Here is a 21,271-nt window from a genome sequence, read left to right on the forward strand (position 1 = left end):
TCCAGCTGAAGCCTTTTGGTACTTAACTTGCGCGTGCACACTTGACTGTGGACACTGGTTTTACATGCTTGGCGACGTCGCGCTGGACATGCCAACCGATTTGCGTTCCTTCGAAAAAGACGAGGTTCCAAGGAAGCGATTGAGTGTCACAGGACTCACTATCGACATACCCTCTTCCTACCGTCCTCAGGTCCAGGCGGCACCGCATCCACCATCACGATGGAGGACTCCTGAGTTCATCTTCTACGAACTTGTATTCTGTTTAGTTGTCCCTATAATGATATGGATCCCCGTGACTCTGAGTTCACGTACGTGTTCATTCTACTAGTACCCATACCCTTGTTCACCGCTGGTGTTCAGCGTCGCATCCCAATTACCCTCTTTACAGGAGGAGACTGTCCCCAGGGTGGCTATTTGGACTCAAAGTGGTGAGTCTTGTTTCGCGGAAAGTATATCTGCGGCTCCAAACAGACGAGGTGGAATCGGAACCTCTCTCTGTTAGAGAAACGAAGGATTTCTTGTCGTCATGTATTCTTCATAGCAAAATCCGGTTCCATATCGAGACTGCCGATTTACTTGCGTCATATAAAGTGGTGTTCAGCCTCCGCGCGGTTAACCCTTCGTCATTTGTTCAGGATAATAGCGACATTCAATATCGTTCTTTCAGAGGGAATATCCCTGCGCTCGTTATTCTTGTTGGATCTTTCCTGGCCGCCAAGTTTGTTTACACTCACTCAGCAAAGCGGTACATGTCTTTGCGACCCCTAAATAATACATATCATGTTCCATTCCTATTCACCTTCTCCATACTCATGCTTTTGGGCCTTCATGGCACGAGTATCGTCAAGATATTCGCGATCGTCACCGCCAACTACGGGATAGCTAAGACTTGCCGTGCATCGAAATTTGGGCCACTTCTGACATGGATATTCAACGCCGCTGTTCTGTTTGCCAATGAACGGAACGAAGGGTACCGCTTTGCCAGTATGCACCCATCATTGGAGATGTTGGTACGTCTGCTCATAATCGTCATGGCTAACGAGCTTATCTCAGTATGGCTCTCCTCAGGACAGTATAGAGGGCATATATCCTCGCTGGCATATCAGTTTCAATATCACCATGTTGCGCCTCGTTTCATTCAACATGGACTATTATTGGGCATGCAACTCTGCCGGAGCTACTGATGTGAGGCACGTCGCTCATGGTATCTCGAGGCATATCCTGACTTTCAGACGAAGCCAGGATCGACGTTGAGCGAGAAAGAGAGAGCCACCGTTTCACACACTCTCGAGTCATACTCATACACCAATTACATTGCCTATGCCCTATATCCGCCATTATACATTGCAGGGCCTATCATGACGTTCAACGACTTCATGTGGCAGGTTAGTCTTGGTGCGACCTGCTTGTGTTACTGTCTTGTGCGATAACTCAACTTTTGCACAGCTTTGCAGGCCAACTTCCTTGCAGTTACGCTCAACATTGAGCTACATGTGCCGACTTCTCGCTTGCTTCTTCACTCTGGAATTCATCCTGCATTTCATGTATGTTATCGCCATCAAAGATGCCAAGGCGTGGGGTGGAGATACTGCTGCCGAGCTAAGTATGATTGGGTTCTGGAACTTGATCATTGTCTGGCTCAAGGTCGACTCTTCTATTCCGTTGCATATATTGGTCATCTGATGCAACTCTCTTACTAGCTTCTGATACCGTGGCGTTTCTTCCGCCTGTGGGCGCTCGCGGATGGAATCGACCCTCCTGAGAACATGGTTCGTTGCATGGCAAACAACTATTCTACCCTCGGATTCTGGAGAAGCTGGCATCGCAGTTATAATCTCTGGATCGTCAGGTAAGACATCGCCGAGTGCATTTTGTCGTTGTTCAGCAATCGCGGTGAATTTAGGTATATCTACATACCACTCGGCGGCACGAAGAACGTCGTGTTCGCTTCACTTTTGATATTTTCTTTTGTTGCATTGTGGCACGACCTGTCTTTCCGACTGCTTGCCTGGGGTTGGCTTGTGACTCTTTTCATCCTTCCTGAATTGGTCGCTCGTTATCTCTTGAGTCCATCAAAGGTGAGTACCCCACTTTTATTGACTTAGCCCGCCCCAGTTGATCGTGCGATCGGCAGTACGGGGATAGAGTATGGTACCGCCATGTCTGCGCAATAGGGGCCGTATTCAACATCTTGATGATGATGAGCGCAAATCTCGTCGGCTTCGTCTTAGGGACTGATGGCATATCATACATGCTTCATCAGCTTCTCGGTAGCTGGGAAGGTAACTAAGGCACTAGGCTCAGAAGGATAGCCTTGCTTATCACTTTCCTATTCTGTAGGGATCCGTTTCCTCATGGCAGCGTGTACTTGCCTCTTTGTGGCTGCTCAAGTGATGTTCGAATATCGGTGCGTCTCCATCACCCACCCCCTTTCCAATGACATCGTCTGACCTTATCTCCAGCGAGCAAGAGCTCCGGGAAGGTATCGTGCGACGCTGTTGACATTGGGGAGTTTGCTTCTTTGGATTATACGGTACACCCATAGATTCGGTACTGATGCAGTGTACCCATGGCTATTACCCGGTGTAGTACTGGGCGCTATATTTTCGACTGCAACCTCTCGATGTCAGTCATTCGTTATCTTGCGGTTCTTCCCGCTTCTCGCTATCCCGTGCGCTGGCTGACAGAGATCTTTAGTGTTCTTTTTGTTGCACCGTGCTATGCTTGAAGTCTCCTCGCAAATGTATACAACCACATCCATATACTACTCGGAATTCTAAAAACCATTTATCCGGAGGATCGCAGCTACTACTGTGATGTCAACGATGTTAATCGAGAGAGTAGTGCGCGTGCATGCATCCCGTAACGTGTCTACCACTTCCTTGTCGACAGCAGAATGTCAAGCCTGCGTCGCATGTACAGGATACAAGTGTGGCTGTTATCTCGAGGAAGCCCTGGTCATTGAAGATCAGCCGAAGCTGCTGGATCCTGACCCCATTTCTCCACTGGACGTCCTCCAATAGAAGGAGCTGCTGCTGCCGTAGGACTCGAGTGTTCCGGAACGATTGATATCTCAATGCGGGATGAACAAATTGCAGTCATGAAGGTGCAGTGGTTCATGGAGGCCCGAGAATTTAGAGGCAGTTTTCTGACTAGCGGCCACTGTACTTACCGTCCTTTGTTTTTGACCATCATCGAACTGGCAATGTCTGGTTCACGTACATTCCGGCAAGTTCACTCCACAAAATAAGGTTAACGAAAATTTAAATCCAAAAATCGAGTAGACGAGCGTGGACTGAGATGATGTATGTATGCAGCGTACCTATTATAAGCGACAGGGAAATGATTTGCCTCCTACCACGACAAGAGTAAGGCTGTAGCGCGACCCGCTATAGTACAATGACATATTGGTCGCATGGTACAGAGCGCAATAGACTGGAAAGATTAGTACAATGCACGGGCTTATTTTATAAGCGCGGGATCGAATACAGACTCGACGGGAAAAGCTCGAGATACAAGTACAGAGTAGATCAAGAGAAGTCGCACATGGTTCGGCGGCCGGCCTTGTTGTGAATCAAAGGTGCGATCAAAACAAGCGCATACAATATGGACCTATGAAATAAATTGCATTGACCGTCCGTGGCATTTACTCAGTCTCGTCAGCACTAGTCACTGAGTGTCCGAATCCTGAATTACACATACCAATCTGCTTTCGTGCCGACATGGGAATCAAGTGAAACGATTGATAGCAATGCATATGCGCGAGGAACAAAGCCACAGATTACGGTGGTGAGGAGACGCAGAACGAGCACACCACAGATCATGCACATGGCTGCCGAATCACACAGAAAGATGCTCGTCGTTTCCAATACCTCGGACGCTGCATCGTATTGTGACTGAAAACTTGTGTACACAAACACCCGAAATTACATGAGGACAAGGGCGATGGTGGAGACCGCCGTCGCACCAAGGACAGCATAACCAGTGTTGTACGCTCCCTTGAGCGTCAAGACTGAAACGGCCATTTGAGCAGCTTGCGCAAATCGGAAGAGAAAACGGGACCATACATTTGCCCATATCCCAGCTCAGGTGGCGAAGGCCATTGAAGGAGTGGAACGCGAAAGGCAGAGCGAGGACAGTCTTGGCGGCATACTTGACCGCGTCAGGAGCAGCAGCGACGAACTCGATTACATGAGTCGAATCAAAGGTGGTGGGGGCAACGAGGTACGCGATGGCATATGCGTACAGCACTGAGGCGAGGTGAGCAATTCGGTAGATGAGATAGAACGACTCATGTGTCACGTACAGACGCTAAGACCAGCGCCTGTGACACGATTGGCAATCGACCCAAGCCAGGTGAGCTGCGGCTGGTAGATGGCAAAGTGTGGGCTCGAAGGGCGGTTCAGCCGCTGCTTGTTTAGGATATCCACGGAGGCGGAAGGTGGGAGCGACTGTGTCTGCACGCTTCTGTGATTCAGTAATCATGTTCATTCAGCGCCACTGACAGGTAGAAAACTTAGTATCAAATCACCGTTTGGGGAAGATAGCCCGTAGGGCTTGGGTTTGGCCTGCACCAGTTTTAGACAAATATTTGCTCCTGTAGAAGAGAGAGGGCGCACCATGCCTCGGCTTGAGGACGGCCCTCCTCAACGCTGGTCCCAGGCCGATAGTTCGTGTCGACAACATGATGCTTGGGAGTTACCTGTGGAGCTTGACCGTCTTGTGCGCGAGACGCACGACAGGAGCGTTCGGTAGCGGTCGGCCGTGAGTGTCAGTGACATGGTGTGACATAACTGTCACGTGCGTGGCGGAAACTCGAATGCATGCCAGGAGGTTGTTGCCTATCGACGTCAAATCCAAGGCCCGCTCGTTCATCACCACCTCAGGAATGAAGTAAAAGCGTTGTTGCTCGATACAGCATATATCGTCAGCCTTAATCTCATGTTTACACCAAAAAGTAATCTATGCAAACAAGTGCGATGATCCCATACTAACACATAAGCAAAATAAAAGCAGAGGTCAGTAAGTACAATTGGAATGTCATGAACAAATACGAGAAGCACCACACCGTCCCTCAATCACGAAAGCACCACAGATCGCACATTCCGTCGAAAACTCCCTGTCCGAGTTGTACGTATCCGGCTGCGGTTAATCCCAAACGCTGTGTCTATCAAAGAGAATCTTATGATTCCTCGGGCCACATCAACTCCGTCGCATCTATCGAGGGGAAGTCAGCAGGATCGTCAACCTCCATAGCGTCATCATCAGGGACCGCGCTGGAGGAACCAAGAGACGTCTCTTGGGGGCGCTGCACCACTACCGGCTCAATTACCCCCGAAGGCCTCTTTCCCTCTACCACTGACGATGCACCTTGCCTTGTAGGATCTCCCAGCTGTGCGTTCCCCCGGTGCGATCGCGGAATTTCGCGTGGTACAAGCAGAAGATTGGTACCGGGGGTAGCGGCCTCGGAAGAATATCCCAGCCTCATTAAAGGTTTAATATCACCGGCTTCGGGACGATGTGGAACAACTGAAGAGCGATCATGTAGAGGAGGCTCGTCTTCAGGTCTCGGAAGCTTCTTGAATTTTAATGAGCGCCAAGCTGGAGGGGCGAAATCAGGAGCGGATGTCGACGGGGAACAATCACCAATGCCAGAGGGATTGCCCTTAGAGCTACCTGCAGCGGAGGTGTTGCTCTTAGAGCTACCTGCAGTGGCATTCGGCGACTTTTTGACCATTAATGGTTTTTGTCCAATAGAGGAGGGCTTGGTAGTAATTAGCCTTCGTTTGATCGTGGAAGGCTTCGCACCAAGTGGTTGGCCGAGTCTTTCGACGGTTGACGGCCCAATAATAATAAGCTTTCGTTGAAAGGGGAGAGGCTTCCTCTCGGTAAGTGTCTTCTTTTCAATGACGGGCCTCTCGTCCTTAAAGACGGGCAGTGCTTCTCTCGCGGAAGCTGTAACACGTCTCTTCGGTAAATTGAGATGAAGAGTCCCCTCCTTTCTAGGAATAGTCGGCTGGCCGTCAAGGCGCTTCGGTAGAAATGAGTTCAGAGCAGGATGTGTAGGTGGTGAATGAATGTAGACGTACACGGAAGCGATATTTGCAAACTAGGTGGCCAGCCTTTCCCATTTCCCGCCAAGCCTGGATTAGAGGTAGTTGGTAAAGAGATTGCTTAGTACGTGTTAAGACTCACGGCTTCAACGACGTAGAGGCCATCGTACCGATACCTGTATAGTCGTTGGGGATCGATTCGAGTTGATACGAATACGACGACGTACCCTTCCGCAGGCGCAAAATCAGAATGAAGTTGGAATCCCCTCACAACACGCACCGGCTTTCTCGTCATTGAAGACACCTGTGAGGATCGGGGTCAATCCAAGGTCAAGTTGCTGAATGTGCAGCGTACCTTCAGCGACATGTTCTTCGGATTGTTCTCAAACGATTGATCGTAAGCTTGCGGACCTTCACGAGCCTTAGTAATTGCATGAGCTTTGGTGTTCAACAACGCGGTCAGGCCCACACACCTTATTCTCAGCACCGAGGTCCCGTCCTCCGCATCCAGTATATGTGCTGTCAGTCATAACGTGAGAAACATACGGCTATTAGGCACACATACGCACAACGAATATCCCGTATCTTCGTCGTCTTCATAACCTCCAGACATGACGATGCTAAATGCACCTTCGTCCTTGCGGCCATGGATCCCTTGCAGTATCCCGGCGTGCACGCTAAAGTCATTGCACTCCTGTCTAATGGCAGACCTTCATCATTTCCCGCAACCCAATTCCGCGAGGGAAAAGCTCACCTTGAGCGGAAGGCCGTGCCCACTGGAACGTCGGGAATGTGACCGAACACACACCTGGCAAGAAAGTTGTACGTGATCTGTGGAAACCTTGCAGATGAAGTCGACCTACGGATCGTGAGTTCGCTTGTGCCGAGGAGGCTGATACTTAGGCATGGTGGTCACTGGCCAGATAAAGATCAGTCGCCTTCTGAAGACTCGAGTCGAAGTCGAACGATCAACGTTCAACGAGATCGACGACGGCGCTCTGGACGTGACTGTCTCCGTCACACTGCTTATCTTCGCAATCCCACGCTGATCATTGCGAAGTTCGCAAACAAATGGATCACCAAACAAATGGATCGCCACACAAATGGATCACGATTCTCCATGAGCATCAACGATACCAGAGCTTTCTGTCACTTGCACCTTCGTTCCTATAACAGTGTCGGCCTGTATGAATCCCGGATACTCCGTTAATTTTGGGGTCTAACGTACAAGACGGGACGGTTGTGCTAGTACCTTTGGCTGACCCAGGGCGAGTATTTTACGTCGGAATATCAACCAATTGGGCTGCTGGAACGTTAGCCGGCAACCCGAATAGGAATGAATATTAGCTCTTTTCCAAAGGTCTTTACTCCAAAAGGCATGCCGAGTCTGTTCCTGGCGGAGTCGGTCGTTCCTGATCAGTATGTTCGAACAGAGTTGGGAACTCGTTCAAGTTCTGAGATCTGAGCAGCCGGTCTGACAATACTTAGACTCCTCAAGCAAACAGTGCTGCGACCGTCGTGACACAATTTAGACGTGAAGCCACGTCGAGCTTCGGTCCTTCACTGCGTTGTGTAACCTGCTGATGTGGCGTTTCTAGGTTTGACTGGCGGGATATAATTGAATGGCCTCTGCGCAGAGTCTGCGGAACAAGAGCCACATTCAGTGAGGGAGGCCCGAATGAGAGGTCCTATCATGTGGCGGCTAGTCTGGCCGAGCAAGCCGCCCAATTGTTTTGATCGGGTGGTCATAGTTAGTTATGGTTCCGCGAACCTCATAATCCCGTCTGGCGGGCCTGCGCTATACAAGGGCAGCGGCGGGTACCCAGCTTCACCCAACTTCCGGTACACGACCATGGCCGATGAGGTTTGTTTGCTTCGCGATTCGACGTCGCGCTTTACCTCGCTGATCGGACTTCTGAGTCGCAGCAGTCTTCTATACCCCTTCACGCGCTTCTCTCTATCAGCTTCTTGGTGATCGGAGGTGGTCAGTGCTGATTCTGACTACCCATGAGATTCTCAGTCTTCTCCAGCTCTCATTCTACAGGAATCTCTGGTCTCACAAGTGCTATTGCCCTCAGACGCGCTGGACATCGCGTGCTAGTGCTTGAGAAGGGAAATGGTATCAAGAATGTAAGGACCCAACGCATGTGCTGGACAGAGTATGAATACTATGCATTAGACGGGAGAGTCCGGCATACATGTGCCCGCGAATCTCACAAAAGTTTTGTTCAATTGGGGACTTAAGGACAAGCTACTACAATGCGGGCTGGTCTCGCACACTATGTTCCTAACGAAATGTGAGCGCTTTTTGCCGCTTCGTGACTGATACTCACTATCCCGGTTTTCAGACACTACTGGAGAGTTCCTTGGCACACAGGTGTGGGAGGAGGAAGTATTAAGAGAGACGCGTGGCGAAGTACTGCTAATGACCGTACGTCCTCCATTGATCATGCTAGATGCAGAAAATAACTGTCTTCGCACAGCATCGGAATCTAGTCAAAGTCCTGTACGATGCTGCAATATCCCTGGGTGCCAAGATACGTCACAATGCAGAAGTTGTAGAGATCGATGCAGCCAAGCGGCAAGTAACCTTAGCGTCGGGTGAGGTGTTAACGGCCGACGCGATCGTCGGTGCGGACGGTCCATCAAGTTTATGTAGAAAGGCTGTGATGGAATCGAGAGACCCAGGGAAGCCACTGGGCATCTCCATGTATGTGTATGTACATCCCCAAGATCATCGGCACTTAAACTGTCCAACACTTACTGTGCTTATGCAGCGCGACTGTCCAAGAGGAATATGTATCAAAAGACCTCTTCCGTTCAGACGGCCTTAAAAATAATGATGTAAGTATAAACATCTCAAGACGTCTTTGCCACCACAGCGATGAACACAACTGCGTTCGCTGTAGCATGTCCTTCTCGTGGCGTTTGGAAGCCGTCAGTTTGTGATGAGTTATCCAATGGTAGGTATTTCTCTTATTAGGTGATTATTGCCACTAATGCATATCAAGGGCAACGGAAAGTACTCGGTACACTTCTATACGGCGGATGATGTCGCCGTGGGACAGTATGGAGACCCTCCTTCTGCAGACTTGAAGAAATTAATGGTCAACTGTGAGCCAAGGTGAGGGTTCACTGTCTCACAGATTGTCGATATGGTTCTATGTGATCCATGCAGACTGTTGAGGATGGCTCAACATGCGGGACCTGCGGTGCGGGTCGTCATTAAAAACTATACTCTCAAGGCAGACTGGATACACGAAACCGGGCACCTCGTGGTCATCGGCCAGGCCGCACATCCTTGGCCGGTAAGCGCTCACTTCTTGCAGTTACGGATGATGCCAACCCATGATCTTGCGTCGCATTACAGGGCTGCACAATCCAAGGAAGTGCCATGGCTGTAGAAGATGCGGCGGTCCTCGGCAAGCTCTTTTCGCATCTAAGTAGTGAGGATCAGATACCCGACTTCCTCTCCGCGTTCCAAGACCTACGACAGCCACGTGTGAAACAAATATTCCCAAACGAGCTCGCAAGCGTGTTCTTTTCTATGCTTGAGGATGGGGACCCTCAGCAAGTGCAACGGGATGAGGCCATGCGAGCAAAACACAAGTCGGGCGTGTCCGTGCTTGACAATTTGGACGACAGCCCCGAGTGGGACGAGCTGAGGACGACATTTAATTATGACTGCGAGGACGAAGCGGATGACTGGTGGCTGAAGTGGGGCCGCTTGCGGGAGCAAGCACGGAGCAGAAATCCTAAGACATTGGGTACGAAGTTCGTCATGGATGTTCAGGTCAGCGAAACCACCAGATTTGCGTAGAATCCTATGGATGGGTTTCTTTACAGGGCGGTGTAACGAACTAGGTATCTCACGTATTCCTCCTCGTCGTTCTGTGCTTCGGTATGTATTAGCTTTTGAGGTGCTTTCGGTGATCAGCGCTATCGTGATGTTGATGTCCCTTTCTCGTTTCCATAGAATGAGGCGTTATGACTCCGTCCAGGGTTCCACTCTATGGGTAACAATTTGCCGTGATCTGCGCGGGGTCAGGCACGGCTTTTTGATGTGTCGCACTCAGTAGTTACCCAACTGACTTGGTAACGACACGTTCACTCAATATATACTCACGCTAATTGATGCAAGAGCCGAGGTCTTCCGCCGATGCTCAGGTGCGCACGAGCCTAGCTGGATTTGTGAGATTCATACTCGGTTTACAGACCAACGAACGTCTCTTAAGGCAAGCACTATCATTATTGCACAGGCAACACGTACCCCAAAACATCCGCCTCTCCATGGATGCAGAAGAATTGAGCGATATTGTGTCACATTCCTCCTTACTGTCGGGAGGAGGTGGGTAAGAGAGACAGGCTCACCGTCATAGAACATGCTTCGCCTCGCGCATCCGGCGGTACCCACCGGCGTCATCGACGTTGATGTGTCCATAAGCATTGCGGTTTGACAATTTGTTCAAGGAGGGGGTGGGACATAGCGTCGGGTACTGTCTCGCCCGTCTTCGCTTTCCACCTGTCAGTCAGAATCTTCCGCAAGATCTGGGGGAAACATTATAACATTCTTAACATGGCGGTAGTAGCTGCATTTCTTCCGATACTGTAATCGGCTCTGGTAATTCGAAGTAGCATGTGAATCTGGTGGGCAGGAGTCTGAAGGAGAGTATGGAGCAATAAAAAAGGACGCACTAGAGATATCAGTCAGCGAGCGGGAGCAATAGCACGGCGAAGCTTGAAACGCGGAGAAGAATCGCAAAGTAATGAATAACTGACACCGAGAAGAATTGGGGGTGGGGAAATGAGTCCACCCTGATACTGAATCACCACTCCCAGGCAAACACATACAACGATATCCCGATGATCTCATACCTTAGGCTCCGCCTCTAGGTGGAGCGAAGACCTCTCTTGTGCGCGTACCGCAGCTAACGTCGGGAGTAATTCATCAACGTGCATCCAGGCTTCCTCGACTTCAGGCGTCCAGCCGGAATCGTCGATCTCCCGCAGATTGGGAAGCAGGTCTGAGAGGAATGCAGCGATCTTCCCTGGAGGGAGGGGTCCGAGCCTGATCCACTTCAACGCGGTGTTCACGTAGCCAGCACCAGGCCTCTGCCCCGGTACGATGTTGTCTGTATTCTCCGTATCGACGTCCAACATCAACTGCGTGAGCTGGGGACAAAATCGCACAAGTACTATCATGAGGGGGGAGTTACCGATCTTTGAGCGCTCGGGCTTCCTCTTCTGTATTCCGGGATGCTTTGTCTTCATTTTTACATGGGCAGATGTATGCACTTCCACATTACATTTTGCAAATTTTTTTACATGTTCTCGTGGTGAGGAGGGAGAGACGGCAAGATGCCGGTGGTGGGTGTTGACGGGGGGTGGTGTTGCTGATTTTGTCACACAGATGTCACGCTCATCTCGCGGACGGAGCGCTCACGCGGGTGCCATATCGGGCTATACGTCGTCACGCTTTTCATCGGGAGTGTTACAAAATGCAGGCTGAAGCATGTCTGATTGCCCAAAACACTTATCGGGATGGTGGAACACAGTGCTGTAGCACATATTGCTATCACCCAAACATCACTTGGGTCAGTCATTCTCAGTATCAAGAGAGATCTTTGATATTAGTACACCTACCATAGTTGCAAACGCGGTATTTGATGTCTCATTCAGCAATCCCGGAATGCCTGAACCCCTGGCTTGGTAGAACACATCTACTGGTGTATAGTATCGTCCTACAATTTTATCTGATTTATTTATTGAGTGTGGAAGCAGCGACGGCAGTGTTGCCGATTTTTTGGATTTCGCAACTCCCCCCACGTGATAGTACACTACCAGATGAGCCGGGTACCGGACGGATGACCAGGACCGGAGTTACCTGGTGGATAACCATCGGGTACCCACCAGAGGGTTTTGACACAGTACCCACCGTGTAAATAATATAGTTAACTGTAGTTTAACCAATGATGGCTATCTCGCAAGTAAACCGGGGATATACATAACGTACCCACTGGGTACCGGACCGGTAGCTGGCTCTGGTTACCCAGCGGGTAACTGGAGCTGTATACCGTGTCGGTATCCGCTGAGCAACTCGCATGTGTCTAGCACGCAACCTGTGGTCCCGGCAGGGGATCACAAGAGGCAGGTTACACTGCCATATAATTGCACAATATTACTACATTACAGTACTGTACAGGAATACACAGCATGTAAATACATGGTTAGAAAACTAAAAGGTAGATAGGATGGGCTGGAAGGCAAGTGAGAGCGATAGCACATTGGCGGCCCCGGATGGCGGGAGGAGCGCAGCAGGGGGTTCGAGCTTCACAGAGGCCAGCAAGGTGCTGCAAGCTATGGTTCCATCCTGTGAGAAATTCCACTGTAAAGGTACTTCAGGAGCTCATCAGTAGCAAATTTGCAAGCCGAGTCATGCTAAGCCTCACGCAAGCCGCCCTTCCCATTGCTCCCCACTCGCGTTCGCACTCTGCATGTCAATGCGGCTCGGCTGGGATAGATGATGTCACTTCCAGAAATATGGGAATATCATACCTTCAAGATCAAATGTCGCAAGGAAAGAGAGGTCGACCGAGAACGCGCGTGCAGTACCAGTGAGAAATTGCTAAGTCCAAACGCCCATGTTGATCTTCAATAAGCCAAACAAAACACAACAAATGACGGGAGCTCTCGCCGCCCGTCGGATTCAAAGTTCTGCTTTCATTCTTACATCTTATATTTACTTAGCCTGCCGGTAAATATTGGCCTCATTGAAACCCAAACATCCAATGGAGGACCTTTTGAGAAGCATGCATAGGGAGGGAGACTCAAACATGATGCTGACAGCGACAGCGACAGCAATATTTGCGCGCCGAATCCCTGCCCCCGCCGACTGTACGCACGCATACTACGACGGCAACAGCAACAGCGGCATGGGCTGAGAGAGATATTATGAACATGCTTAAGGAAATCTTAACAGATTTGCACCATCAACACCGAAAATATTGTAGTCTGATAGGCAATGTCGTACAGCATGGATGCTTGCCGGTACCACACAGTTACCCAACGGGTACCCAGCGGATAACTGACACTGGGTACCCACCAGTTACCCAATTCCAGTTACCCACCCGGTAACTGTACCATGGCGCCAGCCGGTAACCGCCAGCTACATAGAAAGTAACTAGTGAATGACTACAAATTAACTAACGGTAGGTAAACACCAGGTATCCAAACCATATACCGGATGGTTAGCTGAGTTTAGTTACGGACTGTATGCTTGATATGTAACCAGCGGTTACATGCTAACTACCGGCCAAATGTTTTCGGACCCAGTATCCGCCCAGTACCCGCGTCGCCTGGTGGTGTACGGTTGCCGAGGATGGACAGGTCTATTCCCCAAGTTCTCGACACAAATCTCTGGTTGTGGATCAATTGTTTGATGGGAAAAATAGATATTTAATTTGGTTAGATGTCTGCCAAGCCCACTGATTCTCACGCCTACTGCCGCTCCGCTGTATCGTGCTCATCGTCCTGCACGATGAGCTCGCAGAATTAGCTGTTGCTCTCTGTGACAAGGGGGGGGAGAGGCAGTAATGTCATTTGCTTTTATAAAGTAAATATCCATTTTTTCAATAAACAACAGCTTCGGTAAGCAAGTGCATTATTATTAACTTGCAGTCAGTGCTTGAGCGTGCACGAGGATAGCATAAATCTGATGGTAGAGTACACTACATGCCTTACTTCAAGTCAAAGATATGGTATAAAATATATATCAGACCTATATACAATATAATTTCCCTTTCTGCAGGTGCCCAATGCACACAGCCTGGTGTCAGCAACAGTTGAGAAAATGCAACAGCGATGTGAGGGGAAGGAGGAGCTGTCGCTGCTGGTGCGGCATGTACAGCTCGTGCACTCGGTGATTGCAGGGCCATCCGGAGCAGTGGGCGGACCCTCGAGGATGCTCTCACCAAGGCACATCGCCAACCTGGTGGGAATCTGAAGAAGCAGATATCCAGTAGTTGCGCAAGGGAAAAGGAGAGCTGAGCAGGGGACTACATACCTAGAAACCCTCGGGACATCATGACCTTCCACATATCAACGGGGGGCTCCACATCTTTGAAGCTCTGGCAAAAGATTCCCGCCATCTCGGGCTCGTCAATCAGGTCCTGGTACAATGTGATGTACTCGTGCTCGAGTGAGTCCGTCGCATTGATGCACTTGCGCGAGTTGAAGATGAGCATCTTCTGGAGGTCGATCACTCTCAGTAGGATGGAAAAGCATAAGACACTGAGGGACGTGACACATGTGAGATAGGGAAGAGGAACCAGGAAATAGGGGGATGAGAGCGGCACACAGTGATGCACCTACAGCCTCACTAGCAGAGCGAGAGAAAGCAGAATGGCCGACTGACCAGTGCCGCACCAGTGACCTGTGAAATGAACTTTCAGTCTGTACGTAAACAAAATATTCACAGAGAGAATATCAGTGAGCCAGTAGTAGCAAGTAGGCAGAATATACACCAGCAACATCATGCATCATGCAAAGCAATGAGCGCGACATGGCAGACGGTGAGTATGTGTAAGAAATGGCGGGCAAGCATCTAACTGGCCACGCCTCGGCACTCAATTAAATATCTATTTTTCCCATCAAACAATTGATCCACAACCAGGGATTTGTGTCGAGAACTTGGGGAATGGACCAGGCTCCTAAAACCATCCGTCGCTATAGTGTTCTCGCTCCTTTATCCTAACAGCATGTTTTAGTGATCATGTGACATATGTTTTATGAGACCTACCCTTTTGAGCGAAAATTACGGGATAAGGAAATTTGTACGGAGGAGGAGAACACTATAGGACGGCTGGCCAAACTGGTCATCCGAGGTTACGCCGAACGCGTGCAACCAGCATTTCTCGCAGAAAAAGCGGAGCAAACCCTAGCTTGGGTCTTATTTTTCTCTGTGTAAGCGACCCAAATCTGACGTGCACGTAGTGCACGAGTGAGCCCACCAGGCATGCAACACATACACATTATTGCTTACTTCATTGTTTTAGAGGACTGCTAAGTATTGCTGAGAGCATCAGGCTCCAGAGTGGATAAAAGTGAAGTGTCAATGCAACTCTGAGTCACTAGTACTGTGCTCCATATAAATTTGTTCTTAATGGCCTTGCAGCCAATGTGCCTGAAATATATGACAACTGGGTAGTCTTACACCTAGTTTAGTGCACCTTCAATACAATCAACAGCCCCGGGGCTTGCATTGTGCGATGTGGCGCGACGGTGGGCGCACTCGTGCAGTACGCGAACGTCGGATTTGGGTCGCTTGCGCAGAGAAAAATAAGACCCAAGCTAGGGTTTGCTCCACTTTTCCTGCGAGAAATGCTGGTTGCGCGCGTTCGGTGTAACCTCGGATGATCAGTTTGGCCAGCCGTCCTATAGTGTTCTCCTCCTCCGTACAAATTTCCTTATCCCATAATTTTCGCTCAAAAGGGTAGGTCTCATAAAACATATGTCACATGATCACTAAAACATGCTGTTAGGATAAAGGAGCGAGAACACTATAGCGACAGATGGTTTTAGGAGCCTGGGAATAGACCTGTCCATCCTCGGCAACCGTAACAAGGTGGACAAGGGCATGGAAGGTAGGAGACGGTGGTCGATCAGAAAGTGAGACCAACGTCGACTCGCGTAGATGGGGCAGGGCCATCGCCAAGTCTCTGACAGAGTCGTCGCTCAGATCAACGTGACTGTCCGCTGCAATCGCGAGCTTCCTCAAGATCGAGAAGGCAAGCAGTAATTGCAGTGATTCCGCATTGAGGTGATCTGTAGCCTCTTTGTCCACATCTCCCATCGTCAGCTAAAATTGCTCCAATGAAGAGCAGCAACAATGATCGTGTACCATTCGCAAAAATAACAGCAGATCGGTGATGATGCATGTCTGGAAGGAGAGTGATTGGATGAGGGGAAGATGAATGGAGGCCAGGATTGCAGTACACGTTGACAGTGATGCGGCGCCGAGGGAGAACTCTGTGAGAGTTTCAAACACCAAAGGTGTTGAGAGCCTGAGAAATGGCTCGCCATACTCAAACAAGGTGATGATAAGTGATTGCAGACGAGGAAGAGACGTTAAGTGCGTCACAATCTCATGGGAAATGACTTTGCTTCGATATCCGACTGATCGGAGGGCATGAAAGTCATTGATGGCGGCTGGAAGCATTGCTATGATGCGTGATAACTTGACGTCGCCTTCAGGCTCTCTCCCACAGAACGTGCAGCATTTGTTGCCCAATCTCTTCCTCCACTTGTCTTTTTGTCCACAACGTCCCATGTCGCCATGTCGGTAATTCCCCGTAGGATGAGCTTGCGGGTGGAATCAACTGCAAAATGCACCAACATTCCGTCGTTGTCCTTAATATCAATGTTGCCACCACGGTCGAGGTACCACTTGAGGCCATCCGCCGCCCGCTCAACGAGACTTTTGTTTTACGGTTGCCAAATCAAGCAGTCACTGGGTTGGATAGGCCTTCTGAAATACTGAAAATTTGTGGAAAATCATGAGCACTAAGGTAGCCTAGGCAAACAAACAATTCATATCATACCAACCTTGTGCGCCAGAAACCCTCAGACACAGTCGCTCTTGCTTCCCACAGATCTTCAGGCATGCATTTGATCAAATTAACCAGGTCATATTGCATATACCAGAGTGCATCCAGGGCTTGGTCATGAAAGCAGCGACAGGTCCTTGCAAGAGCGGCAAGACTAGGGAAAGATTCACGCGAATTCAAGTCAAAGGTGTTGATGATGATACTGACAACATCCCCGACCAACAAGCAGCGATGCATGGTACCAAGTACATAGACATAGAATTTCCTCCTAATAGCGGAGACGTTGTCAGTGAGCCGTCGGTGCTGTTAACGCCGCTGAGGTCAACGCGGTGTGACAAGTTGTGACAGAACGCGCCATCCTACCAAAAGGAGTGTACGATTGATTGTTCGGATTCGATTGGCGCCCTGCGGGTGCTCATGTCACATCATCTCGGTTTTTAGTTGTACTTACACCGGAGTAGTCGGCCCCATTTGCAATAAGTCAGTAAAGTCTTGTAAGTAGATTGCAGTGTCTTGGGCTGTTGCCTGGATGTTGGTCGGGCCTAGCCCATACTCTGATGACAATCTCAACGCAGACAGCGATGTCGTGCAGGCTGCAAGTACTAGTATTAGCGACACTCAATTTTGTTTATTGCGCTGTTTATTTATTTCGCTCCTGCCTAAAAGAGATGTGATGGTGTCCAGATTTAGACGTTATGAAATGTTCCTCCCTACCCGCATTTTATAGATTAATTCCGATCGGAGTTGAAATTAAACATTAGCGCTTGCACAGAGCGAGCGCGGCCCTGCTGAACATGGCTCGGCGCCATCATGCACATTTGCGTTCATCAGCAGCTGCTTTGGACCTTGAAGCTGTTGCTGCACTCCTCCTGGCAGATGCTTGCAGTGTCGAGGAAGAGATCATGGCACTGGCGATTGCTGAACTCATGCTCAAAATCCGGCAAGTGCAAATTGGCAGATACAGTTGCAGGGGGTGGTACGATCAAGTGAAGTCTGAGGATTTCTTCGACATCATTTTGCACCATTCTTCAGACCGCTGGTTTCATGACTCCGGTGTACACAGGGAGAAGTCCCACTGGTTCTGAGAAGCCATGTAGCATTACCACTGGACTGCGCTCACTCTTCCGGCCTACAGACCATTTGCAAGTCTGAATGTATTTCTGCATAAAAAATTCATTTATTTCTACGAATAAACATGCTACATCCTCTCACCTTCCTATCTTAGACTGTTGCCGTACCATGCCGCCTGTCCTTTTTAGGACCAGTGACGCAATAAACTGGCAATAAATAAACAAAATTGAGTGTCGCTATTAAGATGTTCGACGCGCTGAACATTCCGCGCCATCATCAGTGTCGAAAGAGGACGGCGCCGCGGTGCCAGTCGGATGTCGGGCGTCGGGCACAGGGTGCCAATTGCCTTATCCCACTGCCGAATTACAGGAGGGTTTCTAATGTCAACAAATGTCTCTAATGAAACCTAAGTATGTTTACTAATTGGATTTCAAAGATCCGGAAGTTGGGAAACGTATGAAATTAGCTGACTACGCCAACTACGTGGCTCAGGTACAGAAAGGCACCTCGTCAGCTACAGCTAAAGTATGTATGGTAAAGTAAAGTAAAGTAATGCAATAGTAAAGTCCTTCTGCAGCTCTGCTGAAGCTTGCTATGCACCTGTTCTCCTTGAAGTACCTGTAAGCATTCCGAAGTCCCGCAGCCATGAAGTCCATCGTTCTTCCCAGTCATCCACGGCACAAATCGCATGAATACAAATGCAGCCCTCACAAACTCACTGGCTCCAACTTCAATCCTTCATGATCCATGATCCATGTCCTCCCAATGATGGCCAGTCATCAGATGGTCACCAATCAAGGTGCACAACAGATGATGTTGTACTGCAAGAGGGCTTGTGAAGGTGATTGCTTCCAATGCAACTGGGGTCGATGGAAAGTTGAATGACGAAAAATCGATAGGGGAGGAGAGAACGGCACTGAGAGGCATCGCACGAGAATGGTGTGTATCAGTCGGAGCCCCTATTGAGACAGAGTCTCCTGGATGCAGAGGACATGGCACCGAGTTGACAGTGCACTGAGGAAGAGAAAAGAATAAAGCAAAAGCATCAGATGGTGAACGTCAAAATGTCGAATAATAGGGGCTGATGTGGTTTTAATATTTTCTGGCACCGGCAGTCCCTGCGTCGAACCCCACCGTGAGCGGGACAAGTCACGGCAGGATTGCCACTGTGAACAGACTGTAGTGTCGGCGCGGTAACGGTAACAGTAACGGTGGTGGTGGTGGGGCCCTTCGGCTGGACGTGACGTGACCAGGCGCCCGCTGGGCGCCAATCGAATCCGAACAATCGACCGCCCTCTCTACCGAAAGCACTATTCATAAATCTAATACAAAACTATTCTCAACTAGTCCAAAGTTGTCTATCAACCGTCTCACGCTTCGCATGCCACTTACAAAGATTTCCCCGCTGGTAACCGCGTCTGCACAGTTCGACTGAAGTCCCCATTCGACAGAATCGTCCGCCTCACCTCCTCACAGATTGCACTGAAAGCCTTGCCAGCGTATTCGAAGTCAGACAACTGCAGAACCATTTCGATTAGCTCCTTTCACGGGACCAGTGATGACATGATTTACCTCATTCCAGACCTGTGCACTGCATCTGCACCACCATGCACCCCCATGGAAATAGTACGCCGCGTAAGTGTTCCACTCGGACAACAGCCTCTCGATCAGAAGAGCATGAATGCTGGCGAGTATTTCAGGTGTATATACATCCAAAGGAGAGCTCTCGACAGGCAACGGCAACAGCACATTTGTCTAGCATCGGAGAGTTTAGTATGAGAATCAGGAGCAATTTCCAACGGCATGATTCACCATGTTCAAGGTCAACTCTCCGCTCTCATCCATGACCTTCGTACCGAGAACCTCTGCCAGCCTTTGTCCTCCCTTGACGGCGAGATCGTGACAGTATGCATTAATCTTGGCCTCTCCTCCGAGCCACTCACGAAAGTCAAGGGCTGTTGTACTGATTAACTGGCAGTAGAGCGAAATCAGAAACAGCGAGCTTGCCTGCTCCGACACTCAAAAACGGCGTCTGATCCATAGTTCCCGTCCCTGAGAAGTCGCATAAGTAACATTGTCGTGTTATATCCAGAAAAGCCGCAGTTCCACGACGTACATTCGTGCTGTCCAACGAAGTTAGTACCGTCGATGCTTAACCACGGTCGAGGTGGATCGTGAGGTGATACATATTCGTGGGAGGTCGGGAGAGACGACTTGATGATGTGTTGGTTTCTGCAGTGCGACAGTAAGTTCAGGGACCGTAGCAGGAAGAATCTCAGGTGCATCCCCAGTCATATTCACAAAAAAAGCGCCGTATTATCCACTCCATTTGTCTGAACCTTAGTCAAGCGGTTGCTACGCTCACCGTTTGGGCACATATAGAACAGCACATCCGCGCTTCACGTAGAGCCACTTGTGGCAGTTGGAGATGAAGAAGTCTGGTTTGGCTTCCCGGAGGTTAATATCGACCTACAGCATTCCAAGGCATGCTTGTCAGATAACTCGGAGACATACAAAGATAGAGGCCGACCTCTTGTCCGATACTATGTGCGCCGTCAACAAGGCTCCACACGCCTTCTTCCTTACAGACACGCACCATTTCCTTCCAGGGAAGTAGCACACCCGGGTTCGACGTTAAGCTATCAATAACCGCGACAAATTTGTTCTTCTTCTTACACCCTTCGGGCACCACGGCGTCCGACGGTGCATCGCTGAAATCTACGTCGGGATACAGCTGTTTAATCTCTCTAATGCGGGCGCGGAATCGGTCGACTATCTCCACATGCGTCATGGGGAAGGTATATGCGATAGTGTGCACTGTCGGTCGAGGCTGTTCGGAGCGATCACTGAGGTACTGCAATGTGCGAGAAACAGCGCCGTAGGTCGTCGACGCTGTATCATCAGTCAACTTCACGATTAAGATCAGGTATCTTAGGTTCTCGCTCAACAGACCTCCAAGCATCACATCGCTCTCCTTCCACTCAAAGTTTCTGAGCACCGTATTGATACCGTGCGTCGCGTTGGGGACTAAGACCACCTCGTCGAGTTCGGCACCAATCAAATTGGCGACACGGCCTCTGGAAGACCCCGTGCGTATCAGAGTTGCGGACGATACACCACATTGGAACGGTACATGCCTCGCTTCCTTCAACATGGGCATATAGGTAACGCGGTGGAACTTATCTGGATTCCTTTCTGCGAGCATTGTGATTTTGGTACTTGCAAAAATAACCGGAAGAGGCTGAGATCCGTATGAACCTGAATATGAGAACATAATCAGTACGGATAATTCGGAAATATCCCAGCCATGTTCCAGCTAGGTCTTCATCGCGCTGTGCTGTCTGGGGAACAGTACGTAAACATGCCACCAACTTACCATGGTTAAGATTCACATATCCTGCGTCGAATGCCCAAAAGTGCTTGAGCGCGTGGCCAAACGGGGGAGGTTCTGAGCCAGCATCGTAAGTATGGCCTTTCAAGCCTTCAATGGAGGGTTGATCGTTGGAATTGATAGCTGTCATGGTCCAAACTCGAGAGCTTCAA

The 21,271-nt window shown here is 49.7% G+C and overlaps 6 protein-coding genes across 6 annotated transcripts; 2 read left to right on the forward strand and 4 right to left on the reverse strand.

Annotated features, from left to right (window-relative positions):
• Positions 1–64: 64 nt before the first annotated feature.
• SCP_1302050 (Glycerol uptake protein) lies at positions 65–2,502 on the forward strand (the record flags this gene model as incomplete). The annotated part of the gene is made up of 11 exons (XM_027763502.1): positions 65–308; positions 361–428; positions 636–1,010; positions 1,069–1,185; positions 1,239–1,385; positions 1,447–1,644; positions 1,701–1,849; positions 1,904–2,078; positions 2,135–2,282; positions 2,341–2,407; positions 2,463–2,502. 11 exons carry the CDS (start codon positions 65–67, stop codon positions 2,500–2,502), a joined length of 1,728 nt encoding a protein of 575 aa, XP_027619303.1.
• Positions 2,503–3,926: 1,424 nt separating this feature from the next.
• SCP_1302060 (Succinate dehydrogenase cytochrome B subunit, mitochondrial) lies at positions 3,927–4,686 on the reverse strand (the record flags this gene model as incomplete). Its single annotated transcript, XM_027763503.1, has 5 exons — positions 3,927–4,012; positions 4,068–4,250; positions 4,307–4,467; positions 4,532–4,568; positions 4,620–4,686. 5 exons carry the CDS (start codon positions 4,684–4,686, stop codon positions 3,927–3,929), a joined length of 534 nt encoding a protein of 177 aa, XP_027619304.1.
• A 496-nt stretch (positions 4,687–5,182) lies between these two features.
• SCP_1302070 (hypothetical protein) lies at positions 5,183–6,960 on the reverse strand (the record flags this gene model as incomplete). Its single annotated transcript, XM_027763504.1, has 9 exons — positions 5,183–6,031; positions 6,090–6,143; positions 6,196–6,229; positions 6,281–6,357; positions 6,409–6,474; positions 6,527–6,572; positions 6,623–6,751; positions 6,808–6,861; positions 6,917–6,960. The coding sequence occupies 9 exons, from the start codon at positions 6,958–6,960 to the stop codon at positions 5,183–5,185; spliced, it is 1,353 nt and encodes a 450-aa protein (XP_027619305.1).
• Positions 6,961–7,746: 786 nt separating this feature from the next.
• Positions 7,747–9,917, forward strand: SCP_1302080 (FAD/NAD-P-binding domain-containing protein; the record flags this gene model as incomplete). Its single annotated transcript, XM_027763505.1, has 12 exons — positions 7,747–7,917; positions 7,980–8,037; positions 8,098–8,183; positions 8,233–8,350; positions 8,402–8,484; positions 8,537–8,769; positions 8,831–8,897; positions 8,963–9,016; positions 9,065–9,177; positions 9,232–9,361; positions 9,424–9,846; positions 9,900–9,917. 12 exons carry the CDS (start codon positions 7,747–7,749, stop codon positions 9,915–9,917), a joined length of 1,554 nt encoding a protein of 517 aa, XP_027619306.1.
• Positions 9,918–10,426: 509 nt separating this feature from the next.
• On the reverse strand, positions 10,427–11,255 carry SCP_1302090 (hypothetical protein; the record flags this gene model as incomplete). The annotated part of the gene is made up of 2 exons (XM_027763506.1): positions 10,427–10,567; positions 10,929–11,255. 2 exons carry the CDS (start codon positions 11,253–11,255, stop codon positions 10,427–10,429), a joined length of 468 nt encoding a protein of 155 aa, XP_027619307.1.
• Positions 11,256–19,116: 7,861 nt separating this feature from the next.
• SCP_1302100 (Hercynylcysteine sulfoxide lyase) lies at positions 19,117–21,249 on the reverse strand (the record flags this gene model as incomplete). Its single annotated transcript, XM_027763507.1, has 10 exons — positions 19,117–19,245; positions 19,301–19,483; positions 19,541–19,683; positions 19,736–19,780; positions 19,845–19,960; positions 20,094–20,197; positions 20,259–20,620; positions 20,681–20,805; positions 20,866–20,986; positions 21,105–21,249. 10 exons carry the CDS (start codon positions 21,247–21,249, stop codon positions 19,117–19,119), a joined length of 1,473 nt encoding a protein of 490 aa, XP_027619308.1.
• Positions 21,250–21,271: the final 22 nt, after the last annotated feature.

Source organism: Sparassis crispa (assembly GCF_003851025.1).
Source record: "Sparassis crispa DNA, contig_000012F, whole genome shotgun sequence".
Lineage (NCBI taxonomy): Eukaryota > Fungi > Basidiomycota > Agaricomycetes > Polyporales > Sparassidaceae > Sparassis > Sparassis crispa.